The 18,083-nt window shown below is 37.8% G+C and overlaps 2 protein-coding genes across 6 annotated transcripts; one reads left to right on the forward strand and one right to left on the reverse strand.

Moving 5' to 3' along the window:
* Positions 1–1,316: 1,316 nt before the first annotated feature.
* On the forward strand, positions 1,317–12,104 carry LOC132844622 (nuclear factor of activated T-cells, cytoplasmic 2). Of its 2 annotated transcripts, none has more exons than XM_060868261.1 (10): positions 1,317–1,629; positions 2,134–3,049; positions 3,295–3,463; positions 5,198–5,400; positions 5,726–5,898; positions 6,708–6,848; positions 8,060–8,115; positions 8,223–8,355; positions 9,646–10,244; positions 11,287–12,104. In XM_060868261.1, exons 1-10 carry the CDS (start codon positions 1,503–1,505, stop codon positions 11,287–11,289), a joined length of 2,520 nt encoding a protein of 839 aa, XP_060724244.1. In that variant the 5' UTR covers positions 1,317–1,502; the 3' UTR covers positions 11,290–12,104. The 2 variants fall into 2 exon arrangements, with proteins under 2 accessions (XP_060724244.1, XP_060724243.1); XM_060868260.1 differs by having other exon boundaries at positions 9,646–10,218.
* Positions 12,105–12,840: 736 nt separating this feature from the next.
* manbal (mannosidase beta like) lies at positions 12,841–15,651 on the reverse strand. Of its 4 annotated transcripts, none has more exons than XM_060868264.1 (3): positions 15,634–15,651; positions 15,093–15,257; positions 12,841–13,257 (listed from the first exon to the last, which is right to left on the reverse strand). In XM_060868264.1, the coding sequence occupies exons 2-3, from the start codon at positions 15,240–15,242 to the stop codon at positions 13,144–13,146; spliced, it is 264 nt and encodes an 87-aa protein (XP_060724247.1). In that variant the 5' UTR covers positions 15,243–15,257; positions 15,634–15,651; the 3' UTR covers positions 12,841–13,143. The 4 variants fall into 4 exon arrangements, with proteins under 4 accessions (XP_060724247.1, XP_060724245.1, XP_060724246.1 ...); XM_060868262.1 differs by lacking the exon at positions 15,634–15,651 and adding an exon at positions 15,422–15,575; XM_060868263.1 differs by lacking the exon at positions 15,634–15,651 and adding an exon at positions 15,422–15,514 and having other exon boundaries at positions 15,093–15,251.
* Positions 15,652–18,083: the final 2,432 nt, after the last annotated feature.

An 18,083-nucleotide genomic window follows, 5' to 3' on the forward strand; every position in this document is an offset into this window, starting at 1 on the left:
TGTTTTGTTTTTTGGGGCAACTGGGCATTTCACAATCTTCACACATTTATTTATAAAACATACTGAATTGTAGTCATTACTTCTCCAACATTATGCACATTATTCATTATCAGATGCCCCTCCTGGGTGCAATGGATTCCTTCATTGCATCAGCTGAAGATTGCATCATTTTAATGTGCACAATGATCATAAAAACATAAGGATTAATTAAATGACTATACTGTACATGTCAGTAACCAGATATTTGACAGAAAACCACATATGTTTCTCTGCATCTCTGTTAGAATTTCCTTCCTTTTTTTTTTTCTTTTTAGAAATATCATTTGTATTAGCAATTCTGTTACAAAGAGCATACAACATGCAAGGATTACAATGAATACAAAAAAAAACAAAACAAAAATAAAATCAGTAATTCAGATTGTTAGTGCTGTTGTGAAATGTTTGAAGTGGTTTGAAAAACAGTGAATAATGTTTGTTAGCTTGTAGCCTAGAGTTACTTGGCATGTAGAGCCTGGTTTAATATAGGCTAAATCAATATGTATACCCCTAAATGTATAAATTATACAAAGGTTTAAAACATACAGTGCAACCATACAAGTATATGACAATTTTGACAGTTCTTGTGCTTGTTTTCTACAACAACATGTGAACAACATGTTTAGCCTAACATAGTACTTAACTAGCACAATGTGCTAAGGTTTAAAACACATCCCTGCACTTGGTTCTAAGTGGAGAGGAAGCAAGCTTGAGAAACAGATGAAAATGGCAGCAGTCATCCTGAAAACAAAGTAAATAACCGAATGAGTCGCACACACCTGTTCAACACACAACTGTTCACTGTTTTATTGTGTACATAAAATCCCACTATGGTAAAAAAATAAAAATAAAAAATGCAATGTCGCCATCTTATGGCTATTTACTGCGTATCCTGTATCTTATTATAGTGCGTTATAATATATCTATTATATTTTGAATACAGCTCCTACTAGGGTTTTGGGTTGTTTGTTTTATTTTATTTTTTTTTTACCAGAATCATTGAAACATTCTCTATTTGTTGATTTTGTATACCTGTTAAATAAACGTCTTAAATCCGTATAAAACTGGATATTTTGTAACCAGGATATAATGTAATATAATATAATACTGGTTATGTAACCGAATACAGTATATAACTGAAGGACACAATGATGAAGTTGTGTGTAGGTGGTTGAGAAACAGTTCACCACAAGTTTTTTTCGGAGGTGTTTCTTTTAAAACAGGAAGTCGTCTCGCTCTTTGATCGTCTCGCGTGTCCTCAGTCACATCTCTGGGTTTGTCAGTCAGTCACCTCACTTCTGAGACCTTTACAGCCTGCCTTAGGAAGAATTTTTTAACAATATCATTTGCGGAACTTTTCCTGGGATTTCTTAATCTCAGATAGAATTACGTTTAGGAGCATTTCAGCTTCGTTTAGCTGGTTATAAAAAATACAAAAAAAAAACAGCTCGGAAACTTTTCCCCCAATGAATATTAATGGTGAAAACAGTGCTGTCGGCTTCACTGATGGAAGCTGCCAGGATGAACTGGACTTTCCTTTTCCTCTATTTCTTTGTAGCCAAACTGGAAATGACATCCCACATGATGACCAAGGTCAGTAAACCTCTTACTATTTAGAAAAAAAAGCCGGTTTGTTAAAAGCACACAGTGCTTTTAGAGTTTGGCAGCTGTTTTTTTTTTTTTTTACTCACTGTAATTGTGTTTGTTTTCTATTAGTCTGTTAGTCCATCCTTTATAATTAACTTTACTTCATTATCTTTATTGTATCAGATTTATCAAGCTACACAATTACCCCCATTGGTCCTTTTATTGTTATATGAATTGTTTGCAAATATGAGTACATTTAGAATTTAACCCCAAAGTAGAAACAACAACATTAAACTGGTCTGAAAATGTAAGAAATGTTTTGTTTATTATTGGGGAGATTTTAATGATTTTCATTAGCATACAATTGAGCCACATTTCCAATTTAAAATGGCGGGATCGTAGTTTGCCTGCTTCACCTTATAACAAATGGCCTGGATTATTCTTCTTTTTATCTCTCTGTATTGCAACATTAACCTGTTTCATTCCCATGTTGCTCATTTTCCTAAGCAGATGAGCTTGATGCTTTGACAAACCTCAATACTAATCCACCCTCGTCCAACACTGACCAGGACCATCCTCAATACAGCAATCTGTCCCTCTATCAGCCTTCCTATAATCCTCCACCGTCTGATGACATTCTCAACTGTTATCAACCTGAACTGCGAGATCTTCTCTGTCACACACTCTCATCCCAAGCTAGCCCCCGCATCGAGATCACACGCTCAGAGCTACACCACCAGCACCGGGAGCATGTCCAAACAGCACCAGTGGATATCAGTCGGCGTCTAGCAGTACCTTCGTATCAGAATTTGCCCTACAGGGAGAACCTTAGCCCAGCAAGCAGCACGTCATCTAGCTGGCACTCTGAGGTGTATTCACCTCAACCGTCACCCTGTGTTTCTCCTAGTGCTTCAGGAGGTGGAGGTTTAGCTGCCATGACCGTAGCTGAGTTGTGCCCAAGGCTTCAGGCCATCCATGCATCAGGTTCACCCCATACTTCTCCAAATACCTCCCCACGCACCAGCATCACAGAGGAGACCATCCTGAACTGCAGGCCTTCATCTGCCTCCTCCTCACGGCCAGGTTCACGCTCCACTTCTCCTCAAGGAAAGCGCACTTATGAGCAATACCAGAACCCTGCCCTGGTGGTCCCACGCTCACGAAGCCCGTCTCCTCATGCATTGAGGGAAGAGTTGGTTGAGCCTTGTAGACCAGCAGCTAATGTTGATGAATTTGTAGACAGCATCAACAGACACCTAGCTAAACCAGTGCCCACAAAGATTGGACGGACTTTTCAGGAGTACACTATATGCAGCCAAAAAGAGCATGCCGTACTCGCTGAAGTAAAGCGGGAACCTATAATGGAACCAGTATACGTCTTGCAACCCCTAGGTTTGCTCAATCAGATGCCCACAGCCATGTGCAGGTAAATCAACCAATTAGCAGAGTATGTTAGACCATTAATGATTAAAAGAAGGTTTAGCATCGATCCTTATGGTCTGGTAAAAATGATTCAGATAACTGAGCCTTATGTAATGTTTTTTCTTAAAAAATAGAACTGACACAATTAGAAAAATCTAAAGCTGCCGAATATTAGTGAGCTGTTTCCTGTTACTATAACATGATTTCTGAGATATACACATGTTACCATTTCTGTGTGTTGGTTCTTAGCATGTCGTTGGCATCTCTGCCTGCTCTGGAGTGGCCGCTTCCCAGCTGCACAGAGCAGTATGAGCTGAATATAGAGGTTCAACCCAGACAGCACCACAGAGCCCACTATGAGACTGAAGGCAGTAGAGGAGCTGTTAAAGCAGCGTCAGGAGGACATCCTGTGGTTCAGGTACAGAGGGACTGTCTTTTATGGTTAGGAGTGAGCTTGACCTGAATACATAGGTGTGCGTGGGGGGTTTAAAGTGGGCGTGAAAGAGTTCTAGAGAAATGGTGTGAGCAGCATGAGACTGACGGATGAGAGAGTTGAGACTGGTGACATTATGCAATTTGTTAGCTAGACAACAAAGAAAGGGAAAGTGTATTCTTTCTGTTGTTGCTCACATTTATGCAAATGAGGCTGTATTTTTTCATTTACTGTAACAGGGCATGCTCTGTTTCCTTGTCACTATGACTGTCCCTCAGTTCCTTCACAGAGTAATTTGTTCAATAAAAGGTACCAATTTAACACAGACATTTAAAGTTCAGTAGTGTGGATGTGGAAATATATATTTGTGTAGTCAAATATATATAGTAAAATGTAGAGAATTTTAAAGTTGTTCAAAAAAGAATCAAAAAGTTGATATTTATAAATGAAACCAAAAATGAATTGATGAGAAGAATGAGAATATTAAATGAAACAGTGAATAGTTAAACCGTTAAAAATGCTAACTAAATGCTTGCTAATTAAAAATGATTGATTTATTGTACGGGGAGGAGAGACAAAAACTGTGGTCATTAATTCCAAATGTTGTTACGGGGGTATCATTGGTAAAAAAAAAAACAGCTGAAGTTACAGAAATCATTATCAGAAATCATTTATCATTAGCATTATCATAGCCAAACTAAAGAAGTATGAAAATGAAAAGAAAAGCACAGGATCGCCTTAAAAGTTCAGAGTGAAGAACATGTTTACGCTAGCGTTGACATGAGTGTGCCGAATATGTAATCAGAGAGTATGAATATATATGTAGTGTACAAATATATATTTATAAATATATATATATATATACGTAAATATAGACATCATGTATATATGAAATCAATTTAATTCATTTTAGCCAACGATATATGCCTTTTATAACCCAAACCTCATGAACTTTAGTATGACATAACCCCAAAGATTACATTATCTTTCTGCAGAGCAGAGTAGAAGCACAGCTTCTTGGGTAGAAGTGCATTGACGTACACATTATTTACAACAACAATTGAATTTCTTTTGCTCAGTATCATAAAAGCTACATAGTATACCTCACTATAAAATAAACACACTGCATTAATATTTAGGAATTATAACAATAATATTATTTGAATATATAATAATATAATTAGAATAGATTGTTAGTTGTTATTATTAAAATGCAGGACAGACAGCTGGCTAAACATTATTATTATTACTCACTCACTCACGCTCACTCATTTTCTACCGCTTATCCGATTATTATTATTATTATTATTATTATTATTATTATTATTATTATTATTATTATTATTATTAATATTATTATTAATATTATTATTATTATTATTTATTCTCATAAAATGACTAACATTATGGGTAATGACAAGCTGGAACTGCTGTATCAATCAGTGAAATGACTGACATCTCTGAATGCAATGGATCAATCAGTATCTACTGTACAAAGAGCAATAAAAAAACAAGCACTCAAATCAGTAGCTTTGTTATTACAATAAAAAAAGATTTCTACTAAATCATTTTAGTTTCACTAAAACGATCAGTTTATCTGTAACAATGTCTAAGATCTATTACACTGATTTGTATACTTTTGTAATTGACTCATTAATTGACAGATGTTGTGTAATCAATCATTTGGTATAACATTTACACAAACTGTTGTGGGTGTAGTTGCACGGATACAGGGGACGAGAAGCTTTGGCACTGCAGGTATTTATTGGAACAGCTGATGAGAGAGCCATGAGGCCACATGCCTTTTACCAGGTCCACCGCATCACTGGCAAAACCGTCACCACCAGCAGCCAAGAGAAAATGTTGAACGGAACCAAAGTTCTGGAGCTGCTGCTGGAACCCAAAGACAACATGCGAGCAATGTGAGAACTAAAGAAATTATGTTCAAACTTGCTTTTCAAATTTGTATGATATTTTTCTCAAATGCCAATGTTGAATCTTTTTGAAGAATAAGAAAAGGTTTCTTACAGATTAATTTTGAAACTTGAATGTCCGTTATCATTCGAGAGCCAGATCACTGGCACATCATGTCATATTTAATCTACTAAACTGTTTATAATGAGCATTTCTTGCAAAGCAAATCTTATTATAATTTGCAGTCTAAATAAACATCATCTTTTTACAGATACTTTATCTCTCAGTATAGTGTGAGTATACATGCATGTGTATCTTGTGTTTCACTTTTAGTGTGGACTGTGCTGGGATACTGAAGCTGAAAAATGCTGATATTGAGCTGCGGAAAGGTGAGACAGACGTGGGACGGAAGAACACACGTGTACGTCTGGTCTTTCGTGTCCATGTGCCTCAGCCTGGAGGCCAGTGGATTTCTCTACAAGTGTCCTCAAATCCCATCGAGTGCTGTAAGTACTTAAATCCTAGTTGGATCTGCTGGAACAATAACAGTGCCAACTTTTTATTTTGCCTTTTCTTTTGACTAAATTTGCCTTAAAAATTTAAAGGAGCTGTTTGTAAAATCAGTTAAAATAGCATTGTAAACAATGACAATTTTTTTCCCCCTGTGAAGTAATGAGTTACATATAAAGGAAAAGAGATAAAAAAAAAAACAGCTGTGTTTAGGTCAAAGAAATAGAGACACTTGTATACTGTTTTTCTGTGTTATCACTGAAATTAAATGCTGATTACTGGACATTACAAACTGCTCCTTTAATAAGTGGAGATCCAACAAAATTGAGCAAACTTGGATTGACAAAATACTGTTATTTCAGTAGCCTATCACATAAAATATATTAATTGATTTGATAAAACAATTGAAATAATTAATTAGTAATCAGTTATACAATTAATACGTTCTATTTATGCGTATTGTGGGGTTTATTTGTGAATTGATTCAATTCACTAGTTTAATAATATGTTTTCATGATTTGATTCACGGCACATTAAGAAATGACACACGCGAGACTGTGTCTTTTTGATTGTCGTTAGTAAAAAAAAAAAAGTGTTTTTATGACTTTTAATAATAGATTTTTTATTATGGAAGCTAAACCAATGCATACTTCAATGTTGAAAAAACTAAATCATATTGTTTTACAATAGATAAGAATTAAGTGATTTGTTTTGATCCAGACAGATTATAGTGATTAAGCAGTTGACAGCCTTGCTGTTATGGTTAAAAGTGTATTTTTGTTTTCTATTTTGTTGACCATTTTAGCTCAAAGACCTAGCCGCGAAACTCCAGAGGTGAGGAGGCAGGATTTGGACCACTGCTCAGTGCTGGGGGGAATGCAGATGATCCTTACCGGTCAAAACTTCACCTCTGAGTCCAGGGTGCTCTTTAGTGAGACAACTCTAGGTATATATTTTGGATAACAAGACAAATCTTCATTATTCATAAGTCATTAGTAATAGCATGGTTGTTTAAATAACCAATACTTCAGCCTCCAGGCCAGTGTTCTCTGCTGTCAGGTAACATTAGCATGTCATTTGTTTTTGGAGGTGTATTGTCTTGATTTGCATATGAGGAGCCAGTCTGTGAATTTGCATTGTATACTGTAATCTGGTCTGGTCAGCACAGTTCTGGTGCATCACAGTAAGAACGGGAAACAGATAACAAGCTTGCAAAGCAGCAAGATGCACAAGCACACCACAAATCAACTTGTCATTGTTTATAGAGAAAGTTCTATTCCCACTCATTGTAATTAAATTCCTGCAATTAGATCTTCCAAATGTAACCGTTTAAAATAGATTTTTATTTTTTGTTAATGATTACACATTTTGTGAAAGTTTCTAGTTCTTCTCGTACTGAATCTTTCCAAAACAGTCCTACACTATTAATTTTGTTGTATATTTCTCAACATACTGTATATATATATATATATATATATATATATATATATATATATATATATATATATATATATATATATATATATATATATATGTATATATATATATATATATATATGTATGTATATATATATTATGTACTTTTTGTTAATATTATAAATAATAGGAACGTGTAAACGCCACATTAGACAACAGCTGGCCAGCTGTTATATCAGACCACAAAGACAGTGTGAGGCAGTGTAAAGAAGTGTACTGAAATACTGCTAACACCCATGAAGTTTTTACCTTATTGGTAAATGCAGAGATATTTTCCATTGAAATGTGCAGTGCGGAGTGAGCGGATGTGGTTAAGTTTGCAGCGATACCATCTACAAGCAGAGTCTTCTTTTTCCTTTCCTCTACTCAGAGTGCGTAGGCAGATCAACAGAGGTGTGAGGGGAGGGTGTGCTTCACATACTGAACTTGAAAGGGACTTGCTGCTTACTTGCCTGTGCACAAGAGTCATGGAAACGTTGCAGTGGGAGTTGAAAATAACAACCATTGAACAGGGTTCTTGGTGTGAACGATGTTCCAGAAAACTGGTGTGGTTAATACTAGAGGAGAAGAAATGGAAAAATTACAATAAAGCGTTCAGTTTTGTTAGTCATGTGTAGAAAACGTGCTGTTGCTCTAAATCACAAAGCATTTTAAAAAAGCTTTGATTATTCCTTCTTACAGAAGGCTTGGAGGTATGGGAGAAGGAAGCCATAGTCAACAGAGAAAAAAGTCAAGCAGTAAGTATTTAGTCAGTATGTGGTGAATTGAATAGCATAGCCTGATTTTTTTTTCTTATGACTGTACAATGATTCTTGAAGCTGAATTGACATTTTGTCCGTCACAGAACATGCTGTATGTAGAAATTCCTCCGTATCGAGACCCCAACATCTATCACCCAGTCAAAGTCAACTTCTGTGTGCTGAACGGGAAAAGGAAGCCTAGTCAGCCACAACACTTCACCTACATGCCACTCCCAGGTGACTGCTTTTCTCTGTGACCCATTGTCCTCAAAACTCAACACAGAGCACATGCTATTAACCAAAAAAAGCACTTCTCTAAGCTGCACTCGATAAGGCTGCCTACCGAATGCTGCAATTGCTGTCATTATTAAAAAAAAAGGGGGGGGGTGAGCTTAGAACCAATGCATTAATAAAATTTGAGGTTAGTTGTGCTTTTTATGTACTATAACTCAACACAGCACCATTTTACTTTTAATATCCAATCAGATTTTAGTGGTAGAAATAACCGTTTTTCTGAAACAACAAATGGAACATGCTTAGAGTGTAAAGCTCTGATTTTACACACATGTACGCCATGTTTTTTTTTTCTTATAAATGTACAAGGCATTAGGGGCACGGTGGCTTAGTGGTTAGCACGTTCGCCTCACACCTCCAGGGTGGGGGTTCGATTCCTGCCTCCACCTTGTGTGTGTGGAGTTTGCATGTTCTCCCCGTGCCTCGGGGGTTTCCTCCGGCTACTCCGGTTTCCTCCCCCGGTCCAAAGACATGCATGGTAGGTTGATTGGCATCTCTGGAAAATTGTCCGTAGTGTGTGATTGCGTGAGTGAATGAGAGTGTGTGTGCCCTGCGATGGGTTGGCACTCCGTCCAGGGTGTATCCTGCCTTGATGCCCGATGACGCCTGAGATAGGCACAGGCTCCCCGTGACCCGAGGTAGTTCGGATAAGCGGTAGAAGATGAATGAATGAATGTACAAGGCATACTTTCCAGAATAAAAATACACTAGTTTAATTAGCTGTAGCTAGTTTAACAAATAAACTAGTTTAGATAGTTATTTGGGTGTAGTCTGTTATTTATATTGAAGTGGGGGGAATGGTGAGTAGAAAGTTTGTAAGAATAAGGACAAGGCTTTAGAAGGCTTTCCCCCTCGTGTCTGGTTAAGAGGCTGTTTGGAGAGCAGAAAGCTAGTAGCACTTTGTGGGAGATTTTGATGCCCCTTTTTTACCACTCAGCCAACGTCAGTATCCTGTTTGTGTTTTGATTCTTGTCATGAAATTGGCAACGGGATGAGTATGTGTACATGGTTTTATCAGTGTGTACAGTTAAATTAACAAGAGATTTTACACAAGCACCAGTCATAGTCCCTGGAATAATATTTTTCTTTTCAAACGAAATTTTCTTTTCATTATGTGTTCTGATTATCATTTAAAGAGAATTAAATTAATATAAACACTCACTTATTAATACAGCTCTTGTTTTTTATTTTTTTTTTATTTAAATCTAACAATAAACCCATCATTTCTTCCAGTTCCACCAATAAAGGCCGAGCCACTGGATGAGTATCAGTATGGAGAGCTTGCCTGCAGTGTCCCCCAAGTCTTAGGTGTCTCTCCACAATTGTGCCATCACACCGCCCAGATCGCTACCAGCTGCTACAGTATGCCAGGCCAGGTTTCCCAGAGGACCAACAGTCCTATTCTGTATCCACCGTCCTCGGAGTACCAAAAGCTCCATCAGCCTTCAGCCTTCTATCAGAGCCAGCTAGAGGCCCTGAGCACCAGCCCTGGTCACTACGAGCCTCCCCTAGATCACCCTGCATCTGGAGTGCAGCCCCTCTGCTCAGGTCCGGGAACTGCCATAGGGCCAAATCCAGGCTCTCATCTCAAACCCAGCAGTTATCAGCACATCATGGCAGGGCACAACTACCAGGCTGGTGTCTCTATGTTTCCAAGCCTGGATGCAACCAATCAGAGAATCTTTGTGCAGAGAGCAGCTCCTCTACTGCAGAGCTACAACCAGCAGCAGCCTGTGGAGCATCAGAGAACCAGCAGCCCTGTAAGAGTCAAGCGGGAAAATCTGGACGAAACTTACCTGAATGATGGTGAGGAGGCTGAGTTCATCATTATGGTGGGTTTTGTGTAAAGGCAGGGATCAAATCTAGACGTTTCTATTTCTATTCTAAGAATAAAAAGGTTATGGTTTGTGGTTTACAGAATGTTACCGTTGGCCTCAAATTGTACAACTGTGAATTGAACTGCCTACAAAAAATAAACTCTTGATTTATTATTAGATTTTAAAAAAATCTGCTGTAACCCATACACTAGAAAATAGATACAATGATGAAAACCTGTTAACTGCACAGTCACACAGCATTATTAGCGTAGCAGTTGATGTCTTGTGTATTGACAGTTTTCTATAGTGTGTGCTACAGCTTAATGTATATTCGAGTGTAAAATGTGGCCTCCTTCAGATCCTGCACAAAGTAGGTCAGTGCTTTAAATAGTCTCTGCTAAAGCTAGTTCAGTATTGAGTTCTTTCAGTGTAATGATTAGAGCAGACATGAAGGGACTATTGATTTTACCGGGGGGGGTATCAGCAATGTAGTGAAAAAGACATTTTTTTCTTTGTTCTTTTGTCTAACGGTTTACTGTGATTCACTGTTACACTATTACTATGTTTTAATGTATAGAAATGGCAAATTTATAAAATTATCTGCTGATTTTGAAAAGGTTAAAAGCTATTAACCAGCATTAGTATGCTGAGTAATTATTGGTATTATATTTAGCATTTGGTTTAAGGCCAACGAACAGATTTGTGCTGGCTGTCGTGGGAGTGGAAGCATCAGTGTCAGCATTATGCTTCTATTTAAGGATCGTTGGTACCTGTTACAGCCAGCCCTTGTTCTAAATTTAGACTGAAGAGGTAGAAAAGTTTCCAATTTTAGCTCACTATTATCTCTATTCAGCAATAGAACACAAGCCAAGCAAAGCCTCGGGTGGTTGCAGGGTGATAACCATGACTGTGACTGCGCTACTACCGTGCAGAACAATTAAGTTTCTTTGTAACGCCTGTGTATGACAGCTAAGCAAGAATTTTCTATTCCATTAACAGCATGAACCCAGAATTACATCCAGATATTCATGTGTTTTTCCTCTCATGTTTTTCCCAGTGAATGAAGTGATCCGAAAAGATCTCATTAATCACCCCATTGATGACGACTAGATCTGAAAATCAGTCTTCCTCCAAGAGACCGCCATAACTTTTGGACAACTCCTCAGCCTTCACATCTGCACACATTCTTTGTCATATCATGTTTTTAAAGGTGTGGTGATAATTGTTAATTATAATAATGATTGCTGATTGCACCTGCAACAGGAGTCAGTGTTAGAACCAATCTTGTCTGTGTGATTTGCTGTAATTTTTCTCTGCTATATTACATATTCTTACAGCTGCTAACATCTTTTTGTAACATTCCTTTTCTAGACAGCTGTGTAAAACAGCACCTTTAGTTCTCAGGTATGCTTTAGTCTGCTAGTATTGAAATGTAACAAACAGTATGAGGTACAAGCACTATAGAGATCATTCTAGCTACCCATCAAGATCAGATGCTCCCTGTTGAATGTCATGTAAAGCATCCTGAGTGTTGACACAAAATTGATGGACATAAAAAGAGGCATGATACAAAACTGAGGTGCAATACCATGCTACAGAACCTACTACAACTCTCAACAAATAATATATTAACACCAGGTTTATGATAAGTGCTTTATTTTGTTAGCAGTTATTTTCTATTATGATGTCATTCAGTTTTAATGGACTTTTTGTTTGCAAGAGAAAGTACAACGATGAAATATTAGTCAGTTCAAATTTTACCCTGATATCTTATTTCACAGATGTAATTTCGCTATGCTTAGAATAAAAATCCATTTAATAAATATGTATTTATGACTGTACACTGAATACAAATAAAATTGCCTAAAATACAAATCTGATCATTAATGGATTAACTAATTTGCTAACAATAACAAGAGGAGTGTATGTCCAAATAATTGTGACCAAAATAGAATTTTGAAAAAAATAAATTTTTTTTAAAAAAATTTCCCTTTTTTCCACTTTACTATAAATCAGCACATAATTCCAGTATACACCTTCCAGCTAAATTAATGAGATGTTCTGCTTCTTGCAAGATTTCTCAGTTGATTATGAAGCTCAAAACACAAATAGCTCTCTCAGTTTTACTACGGAAGAGCTCATTTAAATATTTTAAACACACAGAACGAGAAGAATCTTCTTTCCAAGAATGAAGGTTAAAGCAAGTACTCAGACATTTAAACCATGTGCAAGTCATTATGACTTATGCAAGTCGTATAACATTATGGCTAATTTTAGACTAGACATCACATTTTTATAAGTATAATGCACTTCCCTTTTAAATAAGCAAAATCTAGTAAATAAATCTACATCTTTGCTAAAAGACAGCCCTTGGAGGACTGTGGAGTGAGTAAGTCATAATTTCTACCATCCATCGATGGGTTTGGTCCAGAACTTTCCAGTGACAGAACACATTATGTCCAAGATGTCATCATTTAAAGTCCTACTGTTTTTTGACTTGATTAAACCCATTCAATTCAAGCAACCAGTCCAACCATATTTGTGAATTTGGCCAGAGTAACACAGTAATGAATCCCCACCCCTGACAATTAGACAATAGGAAGACACCCAGTGTGGTCCAAGAGTCCAGTTTATTATACAGACTTACAAAAAAGTTTGAAATGTTTGAAATCTTCCAATATAAATGAACGTTTTAACCACCAGCTTTATGATGGTAACCTAATGAATGACTGAAGTGTATATTGATCCGAGTTGTAGCTCTACTGCAGTAAATAAACTGTAAGCAGCTGCAGGATGACTTTAGTCTTTAATTCCGATGGTCCATGATGAAAGATTCTAACTTTAGAGTGCTTTTACTTGTTGTTGTGTCATAACAGTACCAGACTTTTAATTTTGCTCACACACTTATTCAGTCTCATCTTTTCTTCTTGCTCTCCTTTTTTAGTTTTTGACGGATTTGCTGTGCGGGTGCTTTGGGTTTTCTGCTCGGCTCAGAGGTTTTGTGTTCAGAAGGCTCTGAAGTCTCTTCCTGTAATCAAAAGGAGACTATCTGATCAGTATCCAATAGTTTAGAAAAGGACACTAGTCTGTTTATATTTTGAGAAACATAACCAACACAATTCATTAAAAATATATTATGCGTGAACAACAGTACATTTCTTGTGTGTTATGAGACTGAGGAACTCTCAGAGCCAGAAGTCACAGACCAGAAGCACAACGTTGCCATGTCTCTCATGACTCTCTTCTCCAGAGCAAAATCTCATTTGTGCCTAGATTTACACAGCTTTTGTGATTTTAAATGATTTCGTGATTAAAAAGAGAGCCCAGCGACACACAACTTTATGACCAGAAGTCAGGAACAATCTAAAAGTACTGTAGTGTAAAGAATAACTGATCCTCGCATAAACCAATCACTGGTGGGCTTTGTTCCCGATGACCAATCATCTGAACTTTCATCGTTTTTAACCTCCTTTTTGAAACTATGTACAGTCAGTAAAAGTTTCCTTTCTCTCTATAAACCTTCTTCTATTTTAGTTTATTCAGGAAAACTTTCTTGTTCATGTGCCATCACTTATAATATGATATGCAGTTGATTACGATGAATCAAAGAACATCAAACATGCATATATCTAGCTGAGAGTTCCAGTCCAATCAATAATGAATCATTTATACTGCTAAAACTAAATCACTAGTATGTTGAATACCTTTTGAGTTCAGATCCTTTACATTATCTCATGTAACTGCTGATATAATACTGTGTTCATTCTAGTATTTCTACACACGTAATATTGATTGAACATACAGTATTTACACTGGTCAGCGCTGTTTCTGTCTTTTGTGTGATGTCTTTTTTTGTATCGTCTTGTAATTTTTTGTCCTGCGCTGTCTTTCTGTCTTGTCCTGCGCTGTCTTTCTGTCTTGTCCTGCGCTGTCTTTCTGTCTTGTCCTGCGCTGTCTTTCTGTCTTGTCCTGCGCTGTCTTTCTGTCTTGTCCTGCGCTGTCTTTCTGTCTTGTCCTGCGCTGTCTTTCTGTCTTGTCCTGCGCTGTCTTTCTGTCTTGTCCTGCGCTGTCTTTCTGTCTTGTCCTGCGCTGTCTTTCTGTCTTGTCCTGCGCTGTCTTTCTGTCTTGTCCTGCGCTGTCTTTCTGTCTTGTCCTGCGCTGTCTTTCTGTCTTGTCCTGCGCTGTCTTTCTGTCTTGTCCTGCGCTGTCTTTCTGTCTTGTCCTGCGCTGTCTTTCTGTCTTGTCCTGCGCTGTCTTTCTGTCTTGTCCTGCGCTGTCTTTCTGTCTTGTCCTGCGCTGTCTTTCTGTCTTGTCCTGCGCTGTCTTTCTGTCTTGTCCTGCGCTGTCTTTCTGTCTTGTCCTGCGCTGTCTTTCTGTCTTGTCCTGCGCTGTCTTTCTGTCTTGTCCTGCGCGGTCTTTCTGTCTTGTCCTGCGCTGTCTTTCTGTCTTGTCCTGCGCTGTCTTGTCCTGCGCTGTCTTTCTGTCTTGTCCTGCGCTGTCTTTCTGTCTTGTCCTGCGCTGTCTTTCTGTCTTGTCCTGCGCTGTCTTTCTGTCTTGTCCTGCGCTGTCTTTCTGTCTTGTCCTGCGCTGTCTTTCTGTCTTGTCCTGCGCTGTCTTTCTGTCTTGTCCTGCGCTGTCTTTCTGTCTTGTCCTGCACTGTTTGCACCAGGTTGCACTTTATGTATCTAGGACTAACTTACTAAGTCCTTATAGCTCTGTCTTTGTTTTATGTAGCACCAGGATCCTGGAGAAACGTTGTCTCATTTCACTGCGTACTACAACAGCTATATATGGTTGTAATGACAATAAAAGCTTCTTGACTTGGATGCTGACGGTGTCACTGCACTGGTCTGTATGTGTTACCTGTTCGTGGCTCTTGGAGGTGGGTATAATTATGGCTAAAATGCAGACCAGCTGGAAAATTGCGCCAAGAAAGAGACCATAACGTAAAACACTCTCAAAAAACGTGGGCTCAGGAACCTCCGGTGGCGACAGATCCAAATCCCCAGACATGGTGTTGATCTGTAGCTAAATAAAAACAACACATTTATACACATTGAGTACAAACTCCACAGACTGAACATTAAACCACAACAACCTCCAAACAAGATCCCTATTAGCACCTAACATACGACTCAGTGCTGTACACAGTGTAAACAAATGAGCATGTAAACACTACACTGATCACTTACTCTATAAACGAAATAATTCGACACAAAACGCTCCTGTTACACCGTGTTTATGGTTTAACATCCGGTGTGACGAAAATAATTGACGTTGTGAAAGTTTACTTCCACACAAACACGCATGCGCGGGAGTTTGCACATGCGCATTAATGACCCCGAAAAGTCAACCCTCAAGCAGCAGTGAAAAGAACTAAAATAGCCTTTCACACGCTACTTGCCTGAAAACTCGCTACGTAAAATGCTTCAATTTGAAGCTAAACATCGTGAAGGAATCAACCATCTGATATATTTACGTTGACAGATCTTCGCCTCAAAGGTTAACAGAGTCAATTTTTTTCATTACACCGCTCCTTTTTTTTCACTTTTGCTCTGAAAGTCGCACACTGAAGGATTTATGTAATAAAAATGACACACCGCCCTCTGGTGTTCAGGAGTGGAATCGCATCCTGCAAGAATACTGTATATTGCATATTTGATTATCTATTAATAATTTTAAAGCTTTCTGTATTAAGGTCTGTATTTTAATTATAAAGATTTTTTTTAATTCTGCGGTAAACATAACATATTAACTTCAAATGGTTATAATTCTCCACAATGTGGAGGCAAATGTGAAAACAAACTAACATTATTTCACATTTTAGGTCAACATTCCTGTATTAGAAACAAACATTTTAATTCATTACTTTTTCCTTTCAGTGATCAACTTAAATGAAATTCTTAAAATGATCTTTTGTTGATGCTTTAAAAAAAACTCCACACCGTCTCACATAGTAAACTTCAGTCTCACAATTTTAGATGGTTTACATTTCCAAAATAACAGCAATATTAGACAGAATGCATCAAACCAAAAGGAAAATGTTCACTGAAGAGTCTAAAGAGAAGCTGCAGGAAATTGTGGGCTTTTTCAAGAGCGAATCCATCATGACTGACAATGAAAATTCATCCCTAGGTGAACATTCTTTCATTCATTCATTCATTTTCTACCGCTTATCCAAACTACCTCGGGTCACGGGGAGCCTCAGGCATCAAGGGCATCAAGGCAGGATACACCCTGGACGGAGTGCCAACCCATCGCAGGGCACACACAGACACTCTCATTCACTCACACAATCACACACTACGGACAATTTTTCCAGAGATGCCAATCAACCTACCATGCATGTCCCGGAGTACCCGGAGGAAACCCCTGAGGCACAGGGAGAACATGCAAACTCCACACACACAAGGCGGAGGCGGGAATCAAACCCCCAACCCTGGAGGTGTGAGGCGAACATGCTAACCACTAAGCCACCATGCCCCCCCTAGGTGAACATTTTAAATTAAAAAAAAAATAAAAAATTGGGACTGTAGTCACTGATTTATTAAGCCATTAATTGTACGTTGTAACCTGCATTATAATAAATCTCCATCCAAGATTTCCAAACTGTGCTCCAACCCTGAGTCTAATCATGTAGGTAAGGGAGGATGTGGGTGGTTGTGACTGCAATTATATCTGTAACAATAATAAATATTTACTCCATCATGCAGCGCTGTGTAAAACTATATGTAATATTATAAGTTCAATTCATGTTGATATTTACAACTATATAGTTTGAGCTGTTACAGAAATCATCCTTGATATACAGTAGCTTTCCTAGCTCGGCCATTTGGTAACCAAAATAAATATGATTACTGGTTGCTCAGATAAGCTTTAGCCAGTTGTGTGGCATTATCTATTGCACAGGAGAGCTATGAAAACACTGAGTTGTGTGTCACTCACCGAAGCCAAGACTTCAGGCATAAAAGCCCCTGAAACAGTTTACAGTCCTGACAGCACATCAGCAGAAAATCTCACCAGTGTGTAACGATAATAGTTTGGAGGCTTAAAGTTGCTACAATTATGAATATTGAGAATGATTTGCAAATAATTTTTGTCTCTGTTAAAATTGTTTATACTCGATTATATTCAATTTGATTCACATTACAGTTACTCCATTGTCTACTTAATTTGATCTGTTTATTACTTTTCAGTATATTCTGTGTTTATGATGTGTGTATGCCAGACAATTATTTAGATTGCTGTTGGTTCTGTTCGTTATTGCAGTGTGGAACGAGGAGCAAAGAAAAACAAATTCACTCCATTACATCACATGTATGTAATATACTGTATATGTGTCAAATAAAGAACTGTGAACTTTGATTATATAATAATTAAGAATTAAGGCTAAGGATTGTAAGACAAATGTAAGTAGTGAAGGTAATGACTACGTACACACTATATGTCCAGTTGTTTATGGAAACCTGATTATTACACCTATAGGTCATGCTGAATGTCTTATTGCAGATGTAATCTTTCTTAATAATAACCTCCATTATTTGAATTTTGAAAAAGTTTCAACTAGATTTTAGAGCAGGGACGTGAGGATTTGTGCTCATTCAGCCTCAAGAGCATTAGTGAGGTCAAGCAATGATGTCAGATGAAGAGACCTGTCAGTGTGTTCCATTTCATCCCAAAGGTGTCCAGTGGGGTTCAGGTCATGGCTCTAGTGCAGGACACTCAAGTTCACTTCATCTTTCATTTTTAGTTCCAGTGAAGAGACATTTTATCCTCACCATCCACATTTGATGTTTCGTGCATGTGCTGAGACGCTTTTCTGCTCAACACGGTTGAAAAGTATGATTCTATGAG

This window comes from Tachysurus vachellii, chromosome 4 (assembly GCF_030014155.1).
Source record: "Tachysurus vachellii isolate PV-2020 chromosome 4, HZAU_Pvac_v1, whole genome shotgun sequence".
NCBI classification, from domain to species: domain Eukaryota; kingdom Metazoa; phylum Chordata; class Actinopteri; order Siluriformes; family Bagridae; genus Tachysurus; species Tachysurus vachellii.